The sequence below is a fragment of the Ictidomys tridecemlineatus genome, chromosome 6 (genome assembly GCF_052094955.1).
Source record: "Ictidomys tridecemlineatus isolate mIctTri1 chromosome 6, mIctTri1.hap1, whole genome shotgun sequence".
Lineage (NCBI taxonomy): Eukaryota > Metazoa > Chordata > Mammalia > Rodentia > Sciuridae > Ictidomys > Ictidomys tridecemlineatus.
Window position 1 is genome coordinate 36529652 of NC_135482.1, and position 24358 is coordinate 36554009.

The window sequence follows — 24358 nt, forward strand, 5'->3', positions numbered from 1 at the left end:
TGAAAATAACAGTCTACTTTCTTGATATAGGGATGTAGTCTACTTTCTTGATGAAGGATCACACATACACCTCTAATAACATAAAAGCCATACCCAGAAAAAAAATATGCATTAATTGCATTTTATTTTGCTGGAGGGAAAAATGTCATTTAGTGTATTCTTGTGTGGATCCTTTCTAAAGTTTACATTTTTCATTTAGAAATTTACTTCTGGCATCAATGATGTCTAAATAAAATTTAGGTACACAGGTAATCCAAATATATTACATGTGTGAGAGACTTTAAGGATTTTATCAGATATCTAAAGACTAAAACTTACCAAAGTATATCTTCAAAGTAGCATTTCTAGAATTAAGAATAATCTCTCATTATCATCACAAAAAATACATAATCCAGTGTATGGTTTAACATATTATATTTATATTCATCAAACCAAGTTAATAATAAGAAGAATGGTTGATATTTATAGATCATCATTATATATCAAGCACTATCTAAGCATTTTACACATTTATGACATATTTTTTAAAATTTTTTTTAGTTGTAGATGGACACAATACTTTTATTTTATTTATTTATTTTTATGTGGTGATGAGGATCAAACCCAGAACCTCACATATGTTATTTAATTCTCAAAATTAACTTGGAGCCACATACAATTATTATCCTCATTTTATAGATTAGGAAACAGAGGCACAGAAAGCTAAAGAACTAGCCTACCACCTACAAACGGTAAAACTTAAAAACGAGTTCAGGAAATTTGTTTAAAATTGCTGTGACTTTCATAAGTTTTATTAATGATACATGAATTTATATGTCACAGATTAGTTTGTTTTCTTACTTATCTACCCTTTTCTCCTAATGTCTGATATACTCATTTACCCCTACAATCTTAGCCATACCTACAGGCTGATGTATTCCAAATCTACAAGTTACATCTCGGAACCTCAACCACCGGGTTCTTTCTGAGTCAAGTTTGTCCCTTTTTTTTTTTTTTTAATATTATCCCCCTGCTAGTTCAAGTAAAAATGAGTAACTGTGACTTACCTTTATCAAAAAAACCTGGCAATCACTGATGTAGTCATATTCCAGACCATCAAAAGAATGATAATGCCGGTCCCCATAGATTGTACACACAGCTGGGCAAGGATAATATGTGCAATTGAACATTCCTCGTCGACAAACACTATTAAAAAATAACACAAGTTACCTTAGGAAGAAATTGGCTCTAATTGGTGTTTTTCAAGTGGCACAAAAAATAGGATATGGTGTGTAGGCAAGAGCATTCACTGAGCCAATAACTCATAAAAATACTGCCAATCATTCTCATAACACCTACTACATTGACAACTTAGGCATATGTTTATCCCCTCATTTAAATATATTGTCAGACAGAAAAATCAAGCCTATAGTTGTGCCTGGGTCACATGGAAAATAATTAATGAAATGAAAACTGAACATTGGTCTTTGAACATAAGTCTGATAGTGAACCAAAAAAGCAAAATGCCATCTCCTGTATTTAAGTCAATTGAATACTTGACATGACTTTAGAATCTTTGTCTCTATTTTAAGGAAATTATATTTCAAGTTGTCTTTTATGGTATTGTTTTCATTTATTTCCAAACAGAAAAGCTATCATTAAATATGATCTCTTTGGAACATTTTAGCATTTTCTTACACATTCAAGATACTTTTTCCTATTAAATTTTCAAATTGTCGTATTTCTCACTTTTCTTCTAGGTTGAACAAACACATAAAAACAAGGGTATGGTGCCCTTGTAGATAGTAGCTCTCCACCAAACTCCTGGATGCCTTTAAAACCTTATTTCCTCAGGCTTAATTTGTACATCAAGTAAATTCAACAACATAATTGAAAGTCATACAATTGCTTAGGAAAGTTTTTGTGAAATTAATGGATCTCATTACCAGGTGTAACAAGGTGTAGCAATCACTTCTCCTGAGAGATACTCCCAGTCTTTCCAGATGCAAGGACAGCTTTCAGGAACATAGCACTTTCCCTTGTGCTCTGCCATCCTTCCAGATGAAGAAATAAGATAATCAGTACAGTCTGCTAAATCCAGTTTTAAAAAAAACCCACTAATCTCATCATATTCAACACTGTCTTTTATATTTACTATAGCTGTGTAAGGCATATTCTATCTGATGAATTGGGGGATTGAATCCAGTCTTTCTCCCACTTTTTAAATATATGTCACAGTATTAAGTAAAATGCCAGGCAAATTGACTACATGTGATATTTTTACCTTTTTGTTATTCACATAGTACAATTAAAAAAAAGAAACAAAGGCCTAAATTCGTGATAAAGCAAGTTATTCTGAAAAAAAATGTTTAAAGAGAAAGTAAAGGACACTATCCTCACTATTTGCTATTTAAAGATTATCTGTGGGGATCTCATAACTTTTTGATGAAATAGTAAGTTATGAAATCAATGACATTTTCTACTACAGGACACAGAACAAGCAAAAGCATCTTTCTGAGCACTTAGAGTTAAAATCATGAGAATTTTGTTTAAGTGTGCTTTCAAGTAAAAATCTATCAAATCAAATATTTCATGTTCTTTTTCATTAACATGATTTTTGAGTGTTAGTTACTTTTGAGGTGTTATCTCCCTCTTAAAATGTCACTCTTTTATGAAAAAGTATCTAAATGTATCTTTAAATATAAAAATTAAAACATATATACAAATTTTGTTTTAAAATATAATATAAATATTAATATGAAATTACTGTCAGAATAATTGATTTTAGTGTGTTAAAGTATTTTGATATGAAGATTAAATATATATTATATGTAGAATTTTTTTCAATGCCCTCACTACAAATCTTTATTCAATATTAAAATTGTTTTCTAAAATCTTTCATAATTTATAACTAATAAATATTAATATAAGTAAGTAATAAATATGAAAGAGATATATTATAAATATAATAATTTAAGTATATAATATAGTAATAAAATAGTAAATTTAAAATAATTTATTATGTAAATCCATGAATTAATTTATGAAATAATGTATTATTAATTACAATAAAATAATAAAAACAAATAGCTGCTAAAATAGAAAAAATATATAATTTTTCTCAATTTGCTTTAAAGTATAATAATTCAAATAGAAATAATGACATATGTTTCTTTAGGGCTCAGCTGTCCTTCTCATAGTTCTTCTTACTTAGGATTGTGCTTCCTCATTTGTATATGCTGTCTATAGCCTTTAGGAGGACCAGGAATATCCTGTCGATGTTTCGGTCTCCGTGCCTAGCATATAGAGGATACTCAGTTGTTGAGTAAAAATGGACAAAGAAACTTATGTGTACAAATGATTATGTATAAGCTTATGTGTATAAATTCTTTCACACAAAAAAATACCCTAGATTTTAGAATCTTTCATCTCAACTCTCCCAAACTTCTTGTCATTCCATCTGAGCTTTGCATTTTCCTTCTTTCCAGAAAACCCTTCTCATCATTTAAGTTTCAATTGAGTGCAATCTTCTCAGTGCAGTCTTTTATATCCCCAATCCCCACATATGCTCCCCGCTTCTTAGTAATTTTTAAAAAAAATCTTTATTGGAGGGCTCATCACAATGAACTAAGCACTGATTAAAAGTCTTATAGTAATAACAGGGACATCAATAACAAAAAACAATATTCTTGACTACTACGACCCAGACACTATTCAAACCATTTTAAATATGTCACTAACTCATTTTATCCCAGTTATACTACCCTACCATTAGATACTGTTAGTACCTCCTCTTGATCCCCATAGTGTCCCAAACACTGGGTGTTTCATAAACATTAATTGTCTCACCCAAATGAACCTTCATACCCACTCAAAGTAGTGGTTTTAAAAATGATTATGTATGCTGGTGAGTTTTTTATAACTGATCAAAAACTGGAAGTAGGAACAGCGGAGCACAAATCACTGTAAATTAACTTCTTTAAGTAGGTTTGGGTAGTGGGGTGTGTGATAAACATTTACTGACTCCTACCACATTACTGGTGTGCTGCACATGCTCAACCATCTGTGAAATAAATATCATGACATCCATTTTAAAAAGAGGCAATCAGTACTCCAAGTGAGAAAGTAACTCACCCTAAGATTTACAACTAATGAGGACCAATATTTAAAACTGTTATCTGACTTTGTGTACTATTCTACTTTCCATCTCTTCAGTCCACAGCAATTTCTGAACTAGAGTTATAAGGTCCTTTTATAGAGAATGAACTTCTGGCACTACCAGGCCCCATGAAAACAAGTGATACTAGGCTATTGTCCCAAAATGAGCCAGATAAGGTCACATGGAAGACAAAGAAAATCACATTGCCATAACTGACTTCATAATACAAGGTCCTGTTAATAAAATTATTTCCAAACCAATTAGAGGCCTCTAAGTCAATTTAAGCCATATTAAATACAATCACAGAAGGTAGAAGAGAATTTCTGTGTTCGTAATGAGATTTGGCCAGTAAATAAATAGAACGAAGCCAGAGGTATCAGTAAATAGATGATTTAAAAAAAATAATAGCATTAAGCACACTTTATGAAACAAGATTAGGAGATGATTTTAATCAGCCTTGAATCCCTAAGAATCATAATTAAATCAAATAAATCAAACAATAGTGTAGGTTTTAATTTATTTACCATATATAGGTTTATCTTTCCTTTTCCTTTTTATTAAATATCCTCCTTGCTCATCTGTTCTATGGGCACTTGTTCTTTTGAGAACTACTTTTCTCTGCCTCCTATGCCCTTCCTTTGTAAAGAGATTAATGCCAGTCCCACGTTATTTGGCTCTTTAGTCTATTCCAGATGGGGGCCATTTAGACAAAGGTGATTCTCCTGGGAACCAAACCACAAGACCTCTCTCTTCTTTGCTCATGGTTTATATGAGCTGATCCCCGGAATCTCTTTGTGTGGACATGTTCATAGAGGAAGAAAAGGTGACCTGTTTGCCTGAGATGGCTCTCCCCGTGCGGGGCTCCTCTATTCTCTACAGAGGAGGGAGGGCCTGGGAGAACAGATTTTATGTGTGCCTGCTAGGAAGCTATTAGTCTCAAGATTCTTTTCATCTTTCATGGGTACCAACTTCTCTGCAACTGAAGGAAATTTACAAAGATAAGAGTAGATGCACAGCCATAAAACAGTGACTCATATTTATTGAGTGCCCCCTACACACCACAACTCACAATGCCTAATTGAATTTCAAAAGGAATTTGCAAAAAGAATCCCTGAGCTAACTGTGGTAGAGTTGAGATTTAAGCTCCAGTTGTCTGAAGCCAGAGCTCCTACTCTTAACCAATTAATCTCTTAACCATTCCTCTGGTTAGCCTCAATGCACTATTTTCTGTAACATCCATATGATAAGGCAATTGGCATCACTATTACAACTTAGTATCAACAAGTTACTGCAGCAACAAAATATATAGAAAATACATATTTGAATGTTTCAAATGAGGAGTGATTAGTTGTGTCAGTTTTCAAAAATCCCAGTTGAACCAGGGAAGAAATTCCAATTTCATCCTGAAATAAGTTCTCTCCTCAATTCATGTATTACTTTAATAATACTATACAAGGGCCAGACACGGTGGCACATGTCTGTAATCCCAGCAGTTCGGGAGGTAGAAGCAGGAGGATTGAGAGTTCAAAGCCAGCCTCAGCAATTTAGCAAGGCGCTAAGCAACTCAGTGAGATCCTATCTCTAATAAAATACAAAATAGGGCTTGGGATGTGGTTCAGTGGTCAAGTGCCCTTGAATTCAATCCCCGGTACCTAATAATAATAATAATAATAATAATATACAATGTTACATGAATGTTACATGAACCTACAAAATAATAACAGTCTTCTTGCTACCAACTCAAAGTTAACCACTGATCGAAACAATAATGTTGGCTATTTCTGTAAATAATATTTTTAAGAGTTCTTATGCTTTCTGTCAAATCCTGAATGGTCTGTGTTATCAAGAAAAAAAATGTCTTACCCTGGAGCACAAACACAGCCACTTATACAGGGTGAAGATGGGGCACAAGTGAAGTTCATGGCCAAGTTTGCACATGTAGTCTCACAATTTACACCACCAGCTGGTAATTCAGGATGAGGAAACCTGCAGTCAAAATATTCCTTTCCTTCTGGGCAGGCATGAACTACAGAAATAAATCGCAGATGAAATGCCCTTAACTTTATATTTGCTCCATAGACAAATAATCCTATAGATTTGTCATTGAAACAAAAGTCACCATAGACTATTGCACCAGTTTTGATGCTCTTATTAATTCTATGATTTTTTAATTTAATTTTATTCTTTTTTAGTTATTGCTAGACCTTTATTTAATTAATTTATTCATATGCAGTGCTGAGAATCAAACACAGTGCTTCACACATGCTAGACAAGTACTCTACCACTGAGCCACAACCATAGCCCACCATTCTGTGATTTTTAGTTGATGGACTTACAAATATTCCCTAGGCAGCTTCTCTTTAGTCACAAAAGCTTCCAAAACTCAAAATATGAGTTTAAAATCCATAGATGCCTTCCATAAGGCAGTAACTAATTCATTTATAATTTTCTGAGGTCACGAAACAGGCTATTTTGATTAATTCAAATGTGTATTTAAAATTTTTGAGGGCTGAGAAAACAATATATATTTAAACTTTTATAAAGCCACAACAAACAGAATATTTCTAGATCTTTCTTCACGATGAGTTATTACTTTCATCCCTATGTTGTAAACATATGGAAGTGAGTATAATAAAAGCCCAATCAGCACTGCCTGTTCTCCAGAGAGCTTTTGAGTTCTCAGGGATCAATAAGACCCCTTATGTGGGACCCAAAAGATAAATCTTAAGGATTCTTAAGTATGAGAAAGCTGGCTACCAGGGGTTCCCCTTTTAACTATACATCACCCTGAAGCAAATGGGGCAGAGCAGGAATGCCCTACTGAATATAAGTGTGATCCATCTCGTCTGTAAAGAAGCCCTATATTGACCTGAATACTCAGAAAATAAATCTAATGCATATAATTCAAAGCTAATTTACAGTAGTACATAATTGGCCATTCAAAAATTAACAAAGCAATAGCTCACTATTAATTTTATCAGCCTATCTCTTCCTGTCCAATATAAATGAAAATAAGCATTATTATTTGTGTGGAATTACTCCAAAGTTGCTAAGAATTGGGGTTCTTTCTTTGAATGATGAAAACAAATATATAGGATCCCCTAAAACATAAGATCATCAAGAAAGCTATTCAAGTGTAAAATGACGGCTAAGGAGATATGACAACAGATGTCCTTTTATATGCCATTTTTAATAGATTGCTACCAGACCCAGATCCTTGCTACTCATAATGTAGTCCAGGAACATGCAGCATTGGCATTGCCTTGGCCATTGATAAGAATGCAAAATCTCAGGTATTGTCCCTGACCTACTGAATCACAATCTGCATTTTAATAAGATTCCATTGGTTTCATACACATTAACATCTCAGTAGTGCTGGTCTAGAGTAGAGTGTCTCAATTTCTGATTCGGTAATGGGTCACAACAAGTGTCTAGACACTATCCCTAAAGCCTTTGGGGCACCTGAAGCACAGGCAGGCAGCATTTAGGCAGCATCCCTGAGCTGACCAGCTCTGCCCTAGGCAACAACATACGCTCACCCCAAACTGTCCTAGAAATACGCTAATTATAAATGTGAAAAAGTTGGGGATCACATCATGTTGGGAAACATTGCAAGGCTGCATCTGGGCACATGGGCAAGGAGAGCTGTGGTGGACAGAGGATTTCTCTCAGAAGACCAGGGTCAGCACCAGATTGCATTCTCCTTGAGGCAAATACTGATCTGGAACTCACCAGTGGAGGGCGTTGCTGATTCATCACATTGCACAGTCCCATTTGAACACTGGCTAGAAGTAAAGAAATAGTTAACTTCTGAATCCAAATCTCTCTCTCTCTCTCTGTCTCTCTCTCTCTCTCTCTCTCTCTCTCTCTCTCTCTTTTCATATTGCAACAATAATTTAATGTGAAAGAATTGAATACATACACAAACATTACATTTTTTCCCACAACATTTTTTACAAATAAGTTATTACCTCAGGTCCAACTTTACAGCTATTTCAGTATAACATATTTTTATCCAACAGCTTTATGTATGGACCACTGTGAGAGGCATAGGAATAAAGACTCAGATTAATTGTCTTGACCCAAGGGCTTATATCTTGCTAGGAGAGGAAAATAGACAATAATTTATGCAGTGTGATATCTGCAATACAGAAATAGGTTTAAGAGATAGCAAAAACAAAACAAGATATTTTAAAATCTGTTAGCAACTGACATCAGGGTGGTCAAAGGTGGTAAAGCCTGAACAATTTGAAGAATGGATAGCAGTTATGACATGGACAAGGTAGGAAGGCTCTAACACTAGATGGAAACACAAACCACGAGGGTAAAACAGTGTTCTCTGTGACTAAGTGCCATGAGGTGAGGATGGTAAAGGAGGCAGATGCCAGGTCCTACTGAGATGCTATCTTGAGTTAAGCCATATGGTTGGCTGGAATTTTAGGAAATTCATTCTGACAGCAGCACTGAAAACAGAGTGGAATCGCATCATTCTTGCAACCCAGAATCTAAAGTCAGGGCATAAGGCGAAAACAGTATCAGGCAAATTGACCTTGAAAATCCCTTCAGAAGACAGCATGACAGGGAACAACACACGAGTTCTCAGTTAGTGGTTTTTCCTTCAACTTTGAGCAGATCCTGTGTCCTATATTTGACCCCAGATGAAGAAACTGACTGATGTCTTAAGGGACCACATCACATGAAAAATATGCCTGTGCATTGTTTAACAGTACATCGACACTATGGGTGCAGAGAAACTGAGACAGACAGACAGACCTCAGACCATACATCCAGGTCTTCCTACCATACCTCTTCTGGGACATAGGTTTTTAAAAAAGAATGCAAATTATATCACTATACTTGAATATATTGAATTTTTTTTATTTTTTGCAATGAGGACTTTATTCTTATTTAATTTATATAAATAAATTCAATTATATTAAATTCAACTATATTAAATTCAAAAGAGAGTCAATGTCTTGGCAAAATAAAAGTGAAGCAAGACTAAAAGCAAGAAGAATGTGGCTTGAATGTGGTTGTCTCCACCAGAACTCATGTTGAGGCCTGAACCCCAAAGGATATGGTAATATTATAAGGTAGGGCCTAATTGACTCCATCATAGGGGCACATCCTAAGAAAGGATTTCACAAAGCCCTCATCAGAAGCCTTCATGGGTACTAGGCTCTTGGGCCTCCAAAACTGTGAATTAAATAGGCCTCTTTTCTTCTGAAATGCTCAGCCTGGGATCTTTTGTTATAGCAACACCCCCCCCCCCCGCAAAAAAAAAAAAAAAAAAAACTAAGATCATTTTGAAAGATTTAGAGAAGACAGGTTGAAAGACATTACTAACATAGAATGAGAAGAAAGGAACGGATATCAATTAAACATAAAGAATGAAATTAGGGAAAATCCAAAATTGTTGGGGATTTGTTGGCTAGGTGTGTTGAGTAGGAGAAAGGAATCAAAGAGGACTCTCAGATTTTAGCTAGGGAAACTATATGAATAGTAGTGCAATCTACTAGAGAAAGATCCAAGAGCTTAAGTGGGGGCAGGAGGAGGAGATGGAGACAACAATAAGGAAAGCTGAGTATAAATGATATCCTGCTGTAGATGCCAAGTTAGTTACTGCGCTGTCTGCAGTACAGCAAGCTCAGCAAGGTCAGTATGCCTGGGATTAAATCCTAGCTCTGCCCTCAAGTTGCTTAGCCACTCATGCTTCATTTTCCTCACATATAAATTGGCATAAAGCAAAAACACCTGTCTCTTAGGGTGAGAGTGTTAAGTGTTTAATAATAAATGTAAAACACAGAATGGTACCAGGACTACAGAAGGTGCACAGTAATGGCTAGAGACTATGGTTGTTATTACCATTATCTCACATTATATTATTATCGTAAGCATCTATGGTGCACCTGAAAAAGGGAGGTTAGCAGTTGGATAAAGATAAATGTGGACTGCTGCACAGACGTGCTTGTGTTTTTAATAGGCAGGCTACAATTGAAATGCAACAGGCCAGTTACAACTGGATAACGGTGATATCATACAAGGTTTGCTGTCCCTGGGGAAGAGGTGCACTTACTCCTGTATGTGACATCATTCAAATCTATTTTGGAATTACCTTTTATGAGCTGGTAGATAAACCATGAAACTAAAACCCTTAGTAATATACAGTATATGAGTATCCATCCCACCTGTAATTTCAGTCAAAGAACTAAAACTAATTAAAAGGCTTTTGTTTCGCTGTGTGACAAATTCAGAACTCTGTCATGCAGTGATGAATACAAGATTCAGGCTTTCTATATTATTTAAATGTAATTTATGCATGTATTTAATATATTCATTGAAACTTACCATAACCCTGAGGGTGTTGGGATGAGCTCCCCAGGCTGATAAACGCTGCCCCTATAATGACACCGGCAGTGATATCTACCACAGAAAAACAAGGTTAAGTAAATAAAATGGGATATGAATTCTGTCAAGTCACTAAAAGTACACCCTGTGTTCTTAATAGGTCATTGTTAGGCATATGCTCAAGTTGTCATTATTCACAAATAGCAGAAATTGTTTAAATATAGTCTTGTGTGGCTTCAGATTTTGTTTTTCAAAATACAAATCACAAACTGTCTTAGTTTAGTTACAAGAAAAGTCACTGAATGCACTTCAGAGAAGCACAACTAATAAATCATTTAGCACTGTGTGTTACGACCAAAGTCTTCACCTCATGTGGAAACTGAGAAACTTCTGAGTGCTGACAGACATTACAATCCTGCTACTAAAATGTGCTACATAACAGTGAAACATAAGCCCTGTTATTGATTTGGGTATGTGAAAAGCAAGTAGGAATAAACTTAGGATTAACTGTCAGATTCCTTAGCTCCTTCTGTAGCTATTTGTGAATATAAAAACACAAAGGGAGTGGGGAAAGGCATTAAGAAATAAGCAAGCAAGCCCATTTGACTTATAAGAATAAAAACTGATAGTATCAACCCATTTCCATGACTTACATGGGCACACAAAAGTTAAGGGTGTCTTCATAAAATTTGCCTTCAGGACAGTTACAGCCTTCAGCACAGTCATCATTGCACTGTTCCAGGGAAGAGAGAGAGGTGCAGGAATGGCGGCAAAATGAGGAACAGTGATGATACAGCATGCCCTTTTGGCATACCACAGCTAAAGACAAAGGAAAGTCACTTGAGAAAGATGTCCACAGGGCACAGAAACAGGGTACATTTACTTAAAGATTCAGGATGGACACAAATCATGAAAAAAAAGCTATTTTACATGGATTAGCATAGAACATTCCAGAATCCTACAACAGTAAATAAATAAACAATTCCTGGCCTTAGCAATAAGTATAACAGAAGAATAAAATTTCTATTTTGAAGTTATTTCAAGTGTGATTCTTTACCATTCCTGGAGGTACTACAATACCAGGTCGATGTATGGGGTGGATGGAATAAGCTCCTATTCCACCTCCCTGCTCCAAAAGTCCATTTAATATATTGTCCACAGATAGAGGATATATCAAATATTAAACTGATAAGAACAGATATTTCACTTGATCTTTAATATGTAAGGTTTTCATGTATCTGAATAAACTTTCTTTTTCTCCAATTTGAATCTCGGTATTATTATACTGTCACCATCATCGTTACAGCATTCTTTAAACCTAGGTAAACTTTCAGTCTTCTACAAAGAAGACAAATTTTGACTTTATGGATGCCCATTCATAGTTTTGTTTTTTTATTCTCCTTTTTAAAAATATTTTTAAAGTTGTCAGTGGACTTTATTTATTTATATGCGGTGCAGAGAATCGAACCCAGGGCCTCACCCATGCTAGGAAAGCACTCTACCACTGAGCTACGACCCCAGCCATTTTTTCTGCTTCTTAACCATGTTTATACTTTTCCCAAAACCCTTCCAATTTCTCCAAACAGACTGATTATGGTAGACAAACAGAGATATTCTAAAAATGCACTTGTACAAACACTAAAAAGTTTTGAATAAATAAATTTATTATTTTAAATATATAATGGGAGGATATCCCAGATGCCAGAGATGAAGGGAGAAAGAAAATCCAGAGCTGTGAGAGCTGGAGGGGAGGACTGATCCTAGTAATCCTGGATCTCAGAAACAGAAAAAAAAATAAGTTGGTCCTTTACGAAGTAAGGAATTTGGAGACCCTTAACTCAGATGCTCAAAGATCAGCACTCTCAGCTGAAAGGAAGGACCAAAGCAAGAGTCAGAAAATTTCCTCTCCAAGGGGCCAAATATTAAGAATTTTCAGTTTTGTAGACAGTAGTATCTTTCACAACTATTCAACGTTTTGTGCTTGAAGCACAAAAACCCCCAGAGACCACATGTAAACAAAGAAGCAGGCTTTTCTCCAAAGAATTTCATCCACAAAAGCACAAGGGCCCCAGGGATGTGGCTAGCGAATGCCTGCAATTGATGAAATCTGCTAATATGATACAGAAAGAAGCTAGGAAGTGTCTGTGACAGATGTGATAAAATAAAGTTACCTGTACAAACTCATAATGCCAGACACATTCTGTACAGATTTGGTATATGAATTTATATTATTTTTATATTTATATTATTTTTTTTCTCAGAAAGCTAAAGCTAAACAATTACCACCAATATTGGCCAACGATACTCCTGGAATAACAATGCTTTGTCAAACTACTGTGGGAGTAGAGAGGTAGACAGAGGAGTTCCCCCAAAACCTGAGTCTCACCAATTTAATTGGGGACCTGATAAAGATTCGTGAATAAAAAAGTTACCAGACACACAAGGAGCCCATCCTTTTTAACTACAGATCAACTTGCCACTGTATCACATGATGCCTTTCCATACTTTTCAATATTTAAATATGACATTTTCATCCTAAGAATTTTTTCAAAATGTTCTAATTGTTTCTGATGCACATATCAAACATAATTACACTTTAATTTTGCTTACAGCATAAACAATCAAAAGTTCTTGGTCTTATCCAACATATCTCCAATTTTAGGGAACAAAATACTTCATCTGTTTTTCATGTTTGTACACTATTTCAAATAACTTACACACAATATTGAGACTTTAAAAAAATAATAAGAGCAATAATTGTAAAAACAAAAATCTCTGATGTGTTTTTTGATAGTCTTTATCAGTGCCATCAAACTCACCACAGAATGAAATCTGAGCTCTAAAGTCGATGGGAACTCCACGTTGACCACAGAGGTAGGCATAGTGGGCAAGAGCATTGCACAGGCAGGGGCTCCCACACTTGCATGCATCGTGGCGGCATAGCTGATAGTACAGCCCAGGGCTCACGTAGATGTGGCAAGAAGCAAAGAGCTCCTGGTGGATGACATCACAGTGCGCTGCATACCCAACTGACAGGCAAAGATTCCCATTAGCATCTCATATCTTACCCCTAATTACCAAGTTCCAGAACTATTCAAGCATATTCAAGTATCCTTGATTTCCTACTGAAGCATTCTATGTTGCACATCACTTTAAATGAGAGTCAATATACCCAGCTTCTACAGGGTTTTTTCCTGTGTGTGTGTGTTTATGATTTTGGTAATACTAATAACAGCACTTAGTACATATTTAATAATTTTTTTAGCCAAAAATATATCAACAACAAAAAATATTTTTGTACTTGAATGATAGGAGTAACAAAAGGGTTGATAGAAGCAGGAGCCTCAATCACCCATTGCCTGAGGACCATCTGAGGAAACCTGCTATGAAAAACTAGGGAATATTGAGAGGCTTAACTCCAGACAACCACACAGAATGAAAGTGGTTCCAGATTATGGATGTAAGGATAACATTATAGAAAATATAATTATTCAGGAGGGATGAAGAATCATTTTTCACTCCACTGGAGTCTCCAAGGTGAATGGTAATGTGGCAGATGCCACATAATCACTGAACTCAATGTTGGCACAATGCATAGTATGCAATGCCTGGCAGACATTAAGAGCTTAATCATGCTTGATAAATGAATCTTTGAATGTAAGAACAAAAGTAATGAATAGAAATTAGGCATTGGATTAAATGTTAAGGGTCACGGACCTATAACTGCCATTATCTCATTTAGAGGCAGGTCTTTATTATCAGATCTTGAAATCTATTGATTTTTCCCTTGAGAATGACTAGCCAGATATAATCCTTTATTGAATTAACAAAACAAGTTTGGCAAAATAATCTAGATCCTATCTTGCTGAAAAAGACTGGGTCTGTGGTTCCTTAATGTAGTGCTCCTGGGTTGCCAGGGTTTCCTTCAGATATAGCTAATCAATCTTTACATTGTCATTGTCTTTGAGAGAGCAGATAAGCTGCTAGACATCAGAATTTTTTCAATACTAAGGAATTATACTAAACTTATTTGGTTGAGAAATTTAAGTATATTAATTATTAGTAAGGAGACATGGTAATTGCCTACATTTTTACATTTTCCCCCTCTGGGTATGCACATACATCTGAAAATAAGGCATTTAGACTTAGCAGTATATTGTTGGTATACATATTCCTAACACAAAGGGATCCTGAACAAGCAATATAATATATGAATGAGACCATTATTGTGTGCCCTAAGGATATGTCAACCAAAAGATATTTCTACTGACATTAAGTAAAGGGTAACTCGAGAACATCTTTGTGGGAAAAAAAATCTTCAGAATACAGAGTAGCTATTGACTTTTGTATATTTATTTTCCTTTCTTTGAGGATCTTCATGAATTTACCCATTCAAAAAATTTTTTCAAAATAATCACAGTTCATGGCAAAAATAAAGGAAGATAATATCTAAAATATACATTATAGAAGACATAGAGCATGGGGAAAGAGTGATGGAAAACACAGCAAAATGACATACAGTAAAAGATGATTGGAGAAGAAACAAGAGGGAAACTGAATTTATTAATTGAGCTCTATTTAAACTTGTATATGCTATTAAAAAATAAACTTGTTGAAATATCAAGGAAGAAATCTAATAATGAAGAAACAAACCAAATAAGACTATTTGAAGAAAAGGTAGGTTAGTGAAATATAGGGTATAGAATTGAGAAAAATGTTTTAAATAGGCATGAGATCAAAAGTAGTAAGTAAATCATAGGGGTCAAAATCTCTAGTCTAGCCATCTTTGGACAGGAAAATCAATAAAGTTAACAATCTTCTTCAACTTTAAAAGCTATCTCAACTTTCTTCTTTAGAAAAAGTATTGACAGCAATATTATCTTGTGGTTTTTTCAATACACCAAAACAACAAGTTATTAATAAAAACCATGACAATCAACAGAATCTTCCCATATAACCACCATAAAATCTAGAAATTGTATGTGAATGCCTAACCAGTATTAGTAATGTTTAAAATTAACTATGTAAAAATGTTAAATCAGCCAAACAATTAAAGGAACAAGATTAAAATTATAAGAATATCTATTTAAGCATGTACATTTTTATTTATAAAGTAATTTTACCAAAAAGAAATCTCCTTTCACTGAAAATTAAGTAGAATTTTAACATGGTTTGTTGAAGCTTTAGTTTAAAAACATACACCCCCAAATTTTTCACATCAGTTGCATTATCTTTGCAAATTGGAATTCTGGGGCAAACTGATATCCGCCTAACAGTCCCAGACCATCTTTGGGTGACTGGCTTCCTGCTTATGGAGATGCAACATATGTTATGAGTAGGAATGGTGATGGGCGTCAATAAGATATCATGATGGGATTGTCATAAACAGGAGAATCACTAAGTTAACACACTGTAGAACAGAAGTCAAACATCTCAGAACTATGACATCATTATTAAAGTATTTCCAGAGACTTTTCTTTAGCATTCAAATATTTCAAAAGCTCCAAAATGCTAACCAACAATTGGGAAGAAGGGATTTCTTTAAACACCTAAAATAAGTAATTTTGTGAGTGCAAAAGAGTAAATAAAAGTCGTTTTCTGTTCTTTTTGATAGCCTCAATTACATGCAGTTGTAATATTAAACAAAAATATATAAGGAATGGTACTGACTTAGCATAATAAAGAAAACTGGAATTTAAAATCACCATACAATTTCACAAGATTAGAGCAGCATATGGAACATTCTCCCTAAGTTTACATGCAGAAAGGAAGACTTACTGTTTTGTTGATTAATGTTACAGGGGTCTACCATTGGCACATGAACAGGTGCGAAACAGGTGGAGGAAACCCTCCATGCATTTGCATGAAGTTGTGGGGTTCCTTCTATCATGCCTGAGGGAGAACTACAAAGCAAAGAAAAAGTTCACTCATTCATTTTATTAGTTCATAATCTTCAAATATTTAAATAATAGAATATTAGTTTTCTTAATGTACAAAAAAAAATCTTAGAGCTTGAAATTTTCTGCCAGTTTTTAAAAATGTAGTGATAATAGCTTCCTGCTATTGAGAGTTTACATTTTGCCAACTTGTTGGCATACAGGATTCTATTTAATCTTCACCTCAATCTATCACTGCTTCTACTGAGAAAGCAAAGCAAAAATTCAGAGAAATATTAAATTTCATTAAGCTAATTAATGGCAAAACCAAGATTCAAATCTAGTTTTCATTGAGTTAATCAAACATTACTCACAAAACCAAAGTTTTAATGTGTGTTGTTTAAGTGCATGTGGAGTCAAAGGTGTGGGTAGTTCAGATGATTATTTTCAGGCTAAAGATAAACGTCTCAAAAAATAAATAAGCTATATTTTTGGTTGAACATATCAATTTCCATCATGAATCCTGACATACTGAAGTTCCATCGTGAAGTAAGCAAACCAAAAGAATATTCCAAGAAAACAGTATGAAAGACACCTTTTGTCCAAGTTTGCTCACTTCTTCAGCTTCCTCAACAAACCCAAATTGAAGAAAACCATTTAGCATTCTGAAATCAGATTTAGAAACCACATCAGTGTTTAGGAGCCAATACACAATTCCATCTCCAGCAGCCATCAAGATTTATTTGATTCAACAACAAACATTTATTAAGTGACAGTCCCTACTGGACACTGTGCCAGACACTGTCAAAACCACTTATATGGAATTAAGGTAAACTCAGTCTCCTTTTGGAAGCATTTGACCACATCACAAGTCCTGACTGCATTAATTGCCACAACAATTAGAAAGATAGGCTTTTCCTAAATTCTTCACATTGTCCTTTGGTAACTACTTTGGTAAGCCTTTAGCTCAACCACCCTCAATGAAGTTTCCTCACCAGAATGACTGAGACAGGAAAGAAACAAAGGGGCTTCACAAGTCACTCCACAATGCTCATTCAATGCCCATCCCACCCTCTCCTTCCTTTTCTATTATTCTTCAAATCAAACCACTCTGGAACTTCGAAGAATTAGAACAAACATCTGATTCAAAATCTCATTGGTTCAATTGCATGACCTACACTAGTCCTTTCTTCTTGTGTTTTTTTTTTTCCTCCACTCCCCTCCCCTTTTCTTCCCTCCCAGGGACAATAAAACAGTTTGGGATGATGCACATAGTCAGGGTTCCCAGGAGGAACTGATCCAGAGCCCTGCTCTATTTCATTTAGTTTACTTATAACAATAAATACAAAAAAAAAAAAGAATTAGGAGCCAAAATATAGACTTATTTACTTATTATATTTCATTTTAAAAAAATAGCCTTTCAGCTCAACATACTTGATTTACTATAACAAGGCATGTAAAATAAATTTTCAATTAATAGTTTCCATTAAACTATGTTTGCAGATTCACATTAACCTTTGTGAAGCAAAGAATTTTAACTACTTTAGTTGGAAAGCTAAACAGTGTTCAAAAGTTATCTCTGACTCTGAAATATTATCCTGTACTCTTATCGCGCCTGAATGTTTATGCATGGAGGAGACTGGTGCCTTAGAAAGTGGCAGACAGATCTGCCATCTGTTAAACACTGACGGCTAACCCATTCTGACAAACAAGGCAAAGAAAGCAGGCTTAATATCTTTTCTGAACATCTTAACCAAGCCTCTTGATGTAGTATCTGTTTTTCAAGTAGGATAAATATATTAATATTCTGACCTACAAGTAAATAAAACAAAAAATTATCTCCAAACAAATTAATCACACAGGAGATAAGATAAAAAAAATTTTTTTTAATTTCAAAAAAAAATTTAAATGACACTTCTCCCAACCCATTCCAAATTTTCTTCTCAATGCCTCATTAAAAGTTCTGCTCAGTTCAATTTGTCTGTCCAATATATACAAGATTCCTATGCATATAAAATAAAGGCTAGGGTGTGGCTCAGTGGTAGAGCACTTGCCTAGCATGTGTGAGGCACTGGGTTTGATTCTCAGCACCACATATAAATAAATGAATAAAATAAAGATCCACCAACAACTAAAAAAACATATATTCCTATGAATACAAGAATCAAGGATATAATCCTTAGTCTCACAGGCCTTGCAGTTTGGTGGAAGCCAAACAGATAAACAAAGGATTTTCGCAGACAATAAAATTAGAATTAATTTTATCTGGTGGGATATAAACTAGCTTTTAGAAGCAAGTAATGTCTGAATTGGGTTGAACAATAAGTAAAAGCTCATGGGAAAGATTAGGAAGGGCAAAGAATCCCAAACAGAAAAAAAAAAAAAAAAGAGTATGTGTAAAAGTATTTAAAAAAAAAAAAAAAAAAAAGCCTGCTACATGGAGAACAATTCCCCTGGGAAATGTCCCTTGACTTCTCTGCCCTAATGACCTTCTCTTAATTCCTACTATGTTTTTAGCTACAAACACAAAGCTCAACATTTAATTTTTTAAAATTATCTCAGTGTTTTTATGTATTTATTGGTGAATACCTTGCCTAGCACTAAACAGTTCTTCTTTAATTTTTTTTTATTAAGGTCTGGTTGGCAAATAAAAATTGTATATATTTGTGGTGTGCAAAGTAATGTTTTGGTGGTATATACATGTGCCCACTGTGAAATGGTTAAATGAAGCCAATGAACTTACCTGCCACCTCACCATGATCTTACCATCTTTGTGTGAGAACACAGAACATCTACTCTCTCAGCAATTTTCAAGTATATAATATATTAACTCCAGACATTATGCTGTATAATAAATCTCTACACATCCTCTCCAACTGAAACTGTTTCCTTGGACTAACATCTCCCATCCAGCCTCTCCCTTCCTCAGTCCCTAACAACCACATACTTTTTTACATTTTCAGATTCCAAATATTTCTTAAAAGTTTTGATCCCCTCCCAACCTTCAATACCAGTGCCTTGAGGAGGTAAACCATGTCATCCTGTTTAAATTGCTCTCACTGTGCTTTTAGCAAAATAACAGTTGCTCAAAACATCTACACTAAATTATGCACTGCTTGTTTTCACAGGTATGTGATAAGTGTTAATTTTAAGGGAGGGATACAGATGTATTTTATTGCTTTTCTTCCAATGGAACACAAACTTCCATAAAATACAATAAATTTAGATACAACATGTGCTTTAAAGCTATCATTACTACCAAATAATATCCATAATTTAAAGTATAACTTACTGCCACTAATACAAAATTACATTAAGATTGTCTAAAAGGCTGCACGTTTTCAAAAATAACATACTATTAAGTATTGATAGGTCATAGAAAACAACAGGTAGTGGTTAGCCCAAAGGCTGAGTCACACTGCCAATATTCAAAGCCTAGCTCCAGTACATGAGCTAAATGACCTTGAAGATTTATATGCCACTTTGAGATCTTGGTTCCTTTCTTATCTATGAAACAAAGACACTAATCAGGGGATTGCTATACAATTTAAATATGATGATCTATGTTAAGTTCTTCAAACAGTGACTGCTAAGCTCCTTTTAGTTAAGTAAACATTTTTAATGAATTTATATCCTCTGAATTGCCAGTCATTAAACTCAGTTGACTATTCATAAATCATACTTACAGAAAATCATCCCTTATATTTCCATTAAATGTGCCACACAGACCTAATGTTCTTCTCTTCCAGGCACTAGTGAGTTGAATATAAATTCTTTCCCCATCTATAGCAAACAAGATCTTTAAGCCAAATGTGGTTTTTAGAAGAATAAATAATGATGACAGAGTTTGAATCTCAACAATTCCTAAGGAATGAAAAGAACATATATAAATCAGTTTTAAGACATATAGGCAGTGTTCAGAAATGTTAAAGTATGATTCTTCTTCTACTGGACTGGGAAGTGGGGGCGGCAGGTTTGAAGTTCCTTCCTGAGCCCTGGGGCCAAAATTTGCCACCTTATCCTGCTTTCTTTTCTTCCATTTCCCTTTCTTTCTCCTATTTTTCTGGATCATCAGTAAATCAATGGCTTTTGCCCTGATTTTGTTCTTCATTGCCCCTGTATCCTTATTACAAGTTTGGCCATCCATCTGATCAAATAAGGCAGAATGCTGAGACTCATTCTTTGATCACTCTTTCCCTCAGTGCCATTTCCAACTAACCTCAGTCTAATCCACAACTAATTTCAGTCACTACGCCTTCTTTCCATCTCTACGGTCACCACCTTATATCAGTTCCTCCTTATTTCTTGCATGCCCCACTTTACAACATCCTAACATTGTCAGTGTCTCTTGTCTAGTGATCTGCAAAGTCACTTCCACAGAGTTGTCTTTGTAATCTATCAAAGAAATCACGAAAGCTACTTAAAACTCATTGTTTCTTTGCTTGAACCATATGAGATTGCCATCTTTGTACATAAAATTGTCAGATAATGATAATTTCATATTGACTCCATTTGAAGTTCAAGTTCCTTAGCATGATACCTGTGTATGTAATTACACATCAGTATGTAATTTGTAGTACAACTTGGAACATTTCTGAGAGTTTCACTCTGATACTAAAATTATTAACAACTATGCTGTAGTCCAGTCATAAACAAGGCTTGTTCCATGAAACCACCATGTATGAGGCCCAATAAACAAGGTTTTTCTAGTGTCATCCCCACCTACTTTCCTAATCTCATCTCTGGACATTTTCCACTTTACCCTCTTCATGCTATAGCAGTGTCAAACCAGTTAAAGTTACCCCTACACAACTCACCCAGGTCTACACCACCCAGCTTTTCATGGACCATTTTCCCCATCTTTACCCCATGTGTTTAATGCTCAGTGAGATGTTACCTCCTTCAGATAACTTTCCAGACCTTTACTCCATGTTTCTCCCATCCCAGGGCTGCATGGGCTATACCTTATTTAAACCTACAAAGTTTGCCTACAAACCTTTGAGTGTATCACATGTTGCTAGAAACATCCATTTGCCTCTATCTCGTCCCTTCCAAACTAAGTTATTAAACATTAAATCCCATAAACATGGTGGTCTTTGCTCTTTCTAACTGAGGACCTAGTGTCATAAAGGCACCCAAAAAATACAAGGTAGCCAGCCCCTGGGAAAAGACACCATGTAGGTTGTATTTGTTGCTGTTTCTAATGTACAGAAGGTGCAGCATTAGCACTGTTTCCTACCTTTCAGATTAAGGCCTTGGTTAGGACTGGTGAGGATCTGTCCTCCCCTACTAAGGGTCACTTGTTTGTTAAAATCATCCTCCAGAATTAGAGTTATAGACTGCAGGCAGACCAAGCCAAGATTCTGCATAAAAATCAAATTATCAAAGAGAGGAAAGAGAGGGAGATACAGACATAGAAAGAGACATGGTAGATGGGAAAAGGGGAGGGAGAGAAAAGAAAGAAAGGAGAGAATGCCTGTAAATATATTCTGGTATACAGAAATCTTGAGCATAAGTAATATAATAACATGGCTGCTACATAATCCATGCCATATAGTCCCACTCCCAATAAAACATATCTATGGTACATTAAATATGTAATAAACATACATATATTTTATATAAAATATTAAATAAAAATGTTTCCATAGTATATAGCCAAAATACTTTTCAAAACTCATATAACTGGTATATTTGATATATAAATTTCAATAAAGAACATACCCAAAAGATTTAAGATTCCATTTAGAAAGGTAATTCAGACTCTGATAAATTGCAAAGAAAAGAATCAAAATGGAAAAAAAACAAAAAAGTAGTTCAGAATATTTGTTGAAAATAACTATTTTACATTGGAATAAAACTGAAAATTCTAAAGGTTTTAGCAAATTTTTGGCCATCTATTTGAGAGATGAATAAAAGATCTTGGCTTCTTCATTTACAAAGTATTTGATGTTTGTTGTTTCACAAAAATATCAAAAAGGTATATCTCAATATATTAAGAAAACCACTATATCTGTTTAGAATAATAAGAAACCTATTCAATCCTATCAAAAAATAATATCTGGGACTGGGGTTTTGGCTCAGTGGTAGAGCCCTTGCCTAGCATGTGTGAGACACTGGGTTCAATTATCAGCACCACTTATAAATAAATAAATAAATAAATATCCATTGACAACTGAAAAAAAATATTTTAAAAAATTATCTCTGTAACATAGTTTTGGAGTAATCAAAAATCTAGGCCCATTGTGCAATCATGCATGCAATTTTCAAAGTACAAATACCACTTAAAAAAAGAAAAAGCAATTAAATTTTTAAATAAAAAAATTGCAATTAAATATTCAGTATTTATTTAGTCTAAGATATATTTGTTTTCACATTGTAGTATCTCTGAAATCAGAATTCATCATAAACAAAGATATGTCATGATTAATAGCATTTCTTCCTTTCTTTTGTACATCTCAATAGTCATTGTCTTCTCAGTTGTGAAGACAATAACCACATTCATTCATGTTACTATTCTTAATTTAGATATGAAGTTTAAGTTTGAAAAATGAATATTCTTCTGGTCATTTTTAGATGTTCTTACCTGTTCACAAGGGGCCTTCTGCAAAGTAATTGTGAATTTATCTTTTCCAGTTCCTTTCACAAGGATGTACTGGCACATGCCAATAAAAGAATAATGTCGACCATCAAAAGTTGTAAAATGAGAATCACCCACAACAGAGCATTGAACTACCAAAAAAAAAAAAAAAAATGAAGGAGGAGGAGGAAGGGGTGGGGGGAGAAGGAGAGGAGAGAAGGAGGTGAATGACGAAGAAATTATGTTAATTCTTTAAAAAAAAGGAAGTCAACTTAGGAAAAATAATCAATAATGCATTAAAAAGAACATCTAAAGTGTTTAAAATTTATTGGTTTCACAAATTTATTAGGCCAGATGAAATTATTCCACTTAATATCCATTTTAATTTTCAAATTTATTAAATGATAATTTTTCTACATACTTCATAAGTTTTATAATATGTACTATTTTAATGAATTTTTACCAAATCTGCGTGCTCAAAGTTATCACTTATCCAATTTTCAATTTATCCTTTGAGTACCTGAATTTGTAGGTTATTGCATCTCTTGTTATATCCAAGATATATATAAAGAGATGTTTTTAAAATATTGCTATCTTCCTCCCTAGTTTAGAAAAAATTTAAAAATTTTCTTCAAAAACACTTTAAAAGATTACCTGGACAGTCATGCTCAGTGCAGTTCCAAACTCCACCAACACATACACTAAATAAAATTATAATAACATTAGTCCACTGGTATATAGAAACTGTATTAATGTTTGTACCAATGTATTGATTAATATACCAAAATATGTTTATAGTTTCAGAATAATTGGACTTAAAAAACATCTCTACAAAAGTTTAATTTACTAATAACTTTGTGCTGGTTAGCATCTAAATTATTATTTATTGTGTATTTATTTTTATTGCCACAAAGCATTGTGACAAGAGAAAAGACATCATCCAAGTAAGATGAACACTACTTTCCATCTTCACAAAGAAAACAGTTTTAGAGGATGAAGGTAGAATTTCTGAAGACACCAGCATCTAAGAGCACAGTTAGGTATCTGACTACATTTCTCTTATGTACACTAATGAGCTCAATAACAGGTAAACTTGTTTCTTTCTATGACTGTGCTAGAAGGATTTAATGTTTCCCCATAACCTTAGCTAATTTATTAAGGAAATATAAATCTTTCTAACCATAGCTCAAAATTGGCAATATAGGGAGTCACTTTTTAAAATATCCAATAGAGAAGTCCAGAAACAGCATCATGTTCTAAGAGTAAAAGTATATGCAAGTTAATTATTATAAATAATAAGAAAATGCAACAGACTTGTCATATGGGCATAGTATTTTATGAAATTGTTAAGGAAGATTGTAAAAATTACATCATAAAAGAAAATGTAGATACCCCCATGTAGTTTAAATAAAATGC

General features: G+C 34.3%; 1 protein-coding gene and 1 non-coding gene across 3 annotated transcripts in view; both read right to left on the reverse strand.

The window, feature by feature from the left end:
• Nucleotides 1-24358, reverse strand: part of Otogl (otogelin like) — a 124283-nt gene that overhangs the window by 68862 nt on the left and 31063 nt on the right. For both annotated transcript variants that reach the window (XM_078053101.1, XM_078053100.1), the window contains exons 14-25: nucleotides 23597-23643; nucleotides 22949-23094; nucleotides 21602-21725; nucleotides 20049-20226; nucleotides 16265-16389; nucleotides 13306-13515; nucleotides 11140-11305; nucleotides 10487-10561; nucleotides 7871-7923; nucleotides 6002-6164; nucleotides 1926-2033; nucleotides 1047-1185 (exon numbers count right to left, since the gene is read on the reverse strand). In XM_078053101.1, coding sequence (XP_077909227.1) covers nucleotides 1047-1185; nucleotides 1926-2033; nucleotides 6002-6164; nucleotides 7871-7923; nucleotides 10487-10561; nucleotides 11140-11305; nucleotides 13306-13515; nucleotides 16265-16389; nucleotides 20049-20226; nucleotides 21602-21725; nucleotides 22949-23094; nucleotides 23597-23643 — 1534 coding nt within the window. The remainder of the gene's footprint in view (nucleotides 1-1046; nucleotides 1186-1925; nucleotides 2034-6001; nucleotides 6165-7870; nucleotides 7924-10486; nucleotides 10562-11139; nucleotides 11306-13305; nucleotides 13516-16264; nucleotides 16390-20048; nucleotides 20227-21601; nucleotides 21726-22948; nucleotides 23095-23596; nucleotides 23644-24358) is intronic.
• Nucleotides 11533-11716, reverse strand: LOC120888769 (U2 spliceosomal RNA). The gene has a single exon (XR_005732456.1). It is a non-coding gene; the product is annotated as a U2 spliceosomal RNA (small nuclear RNA).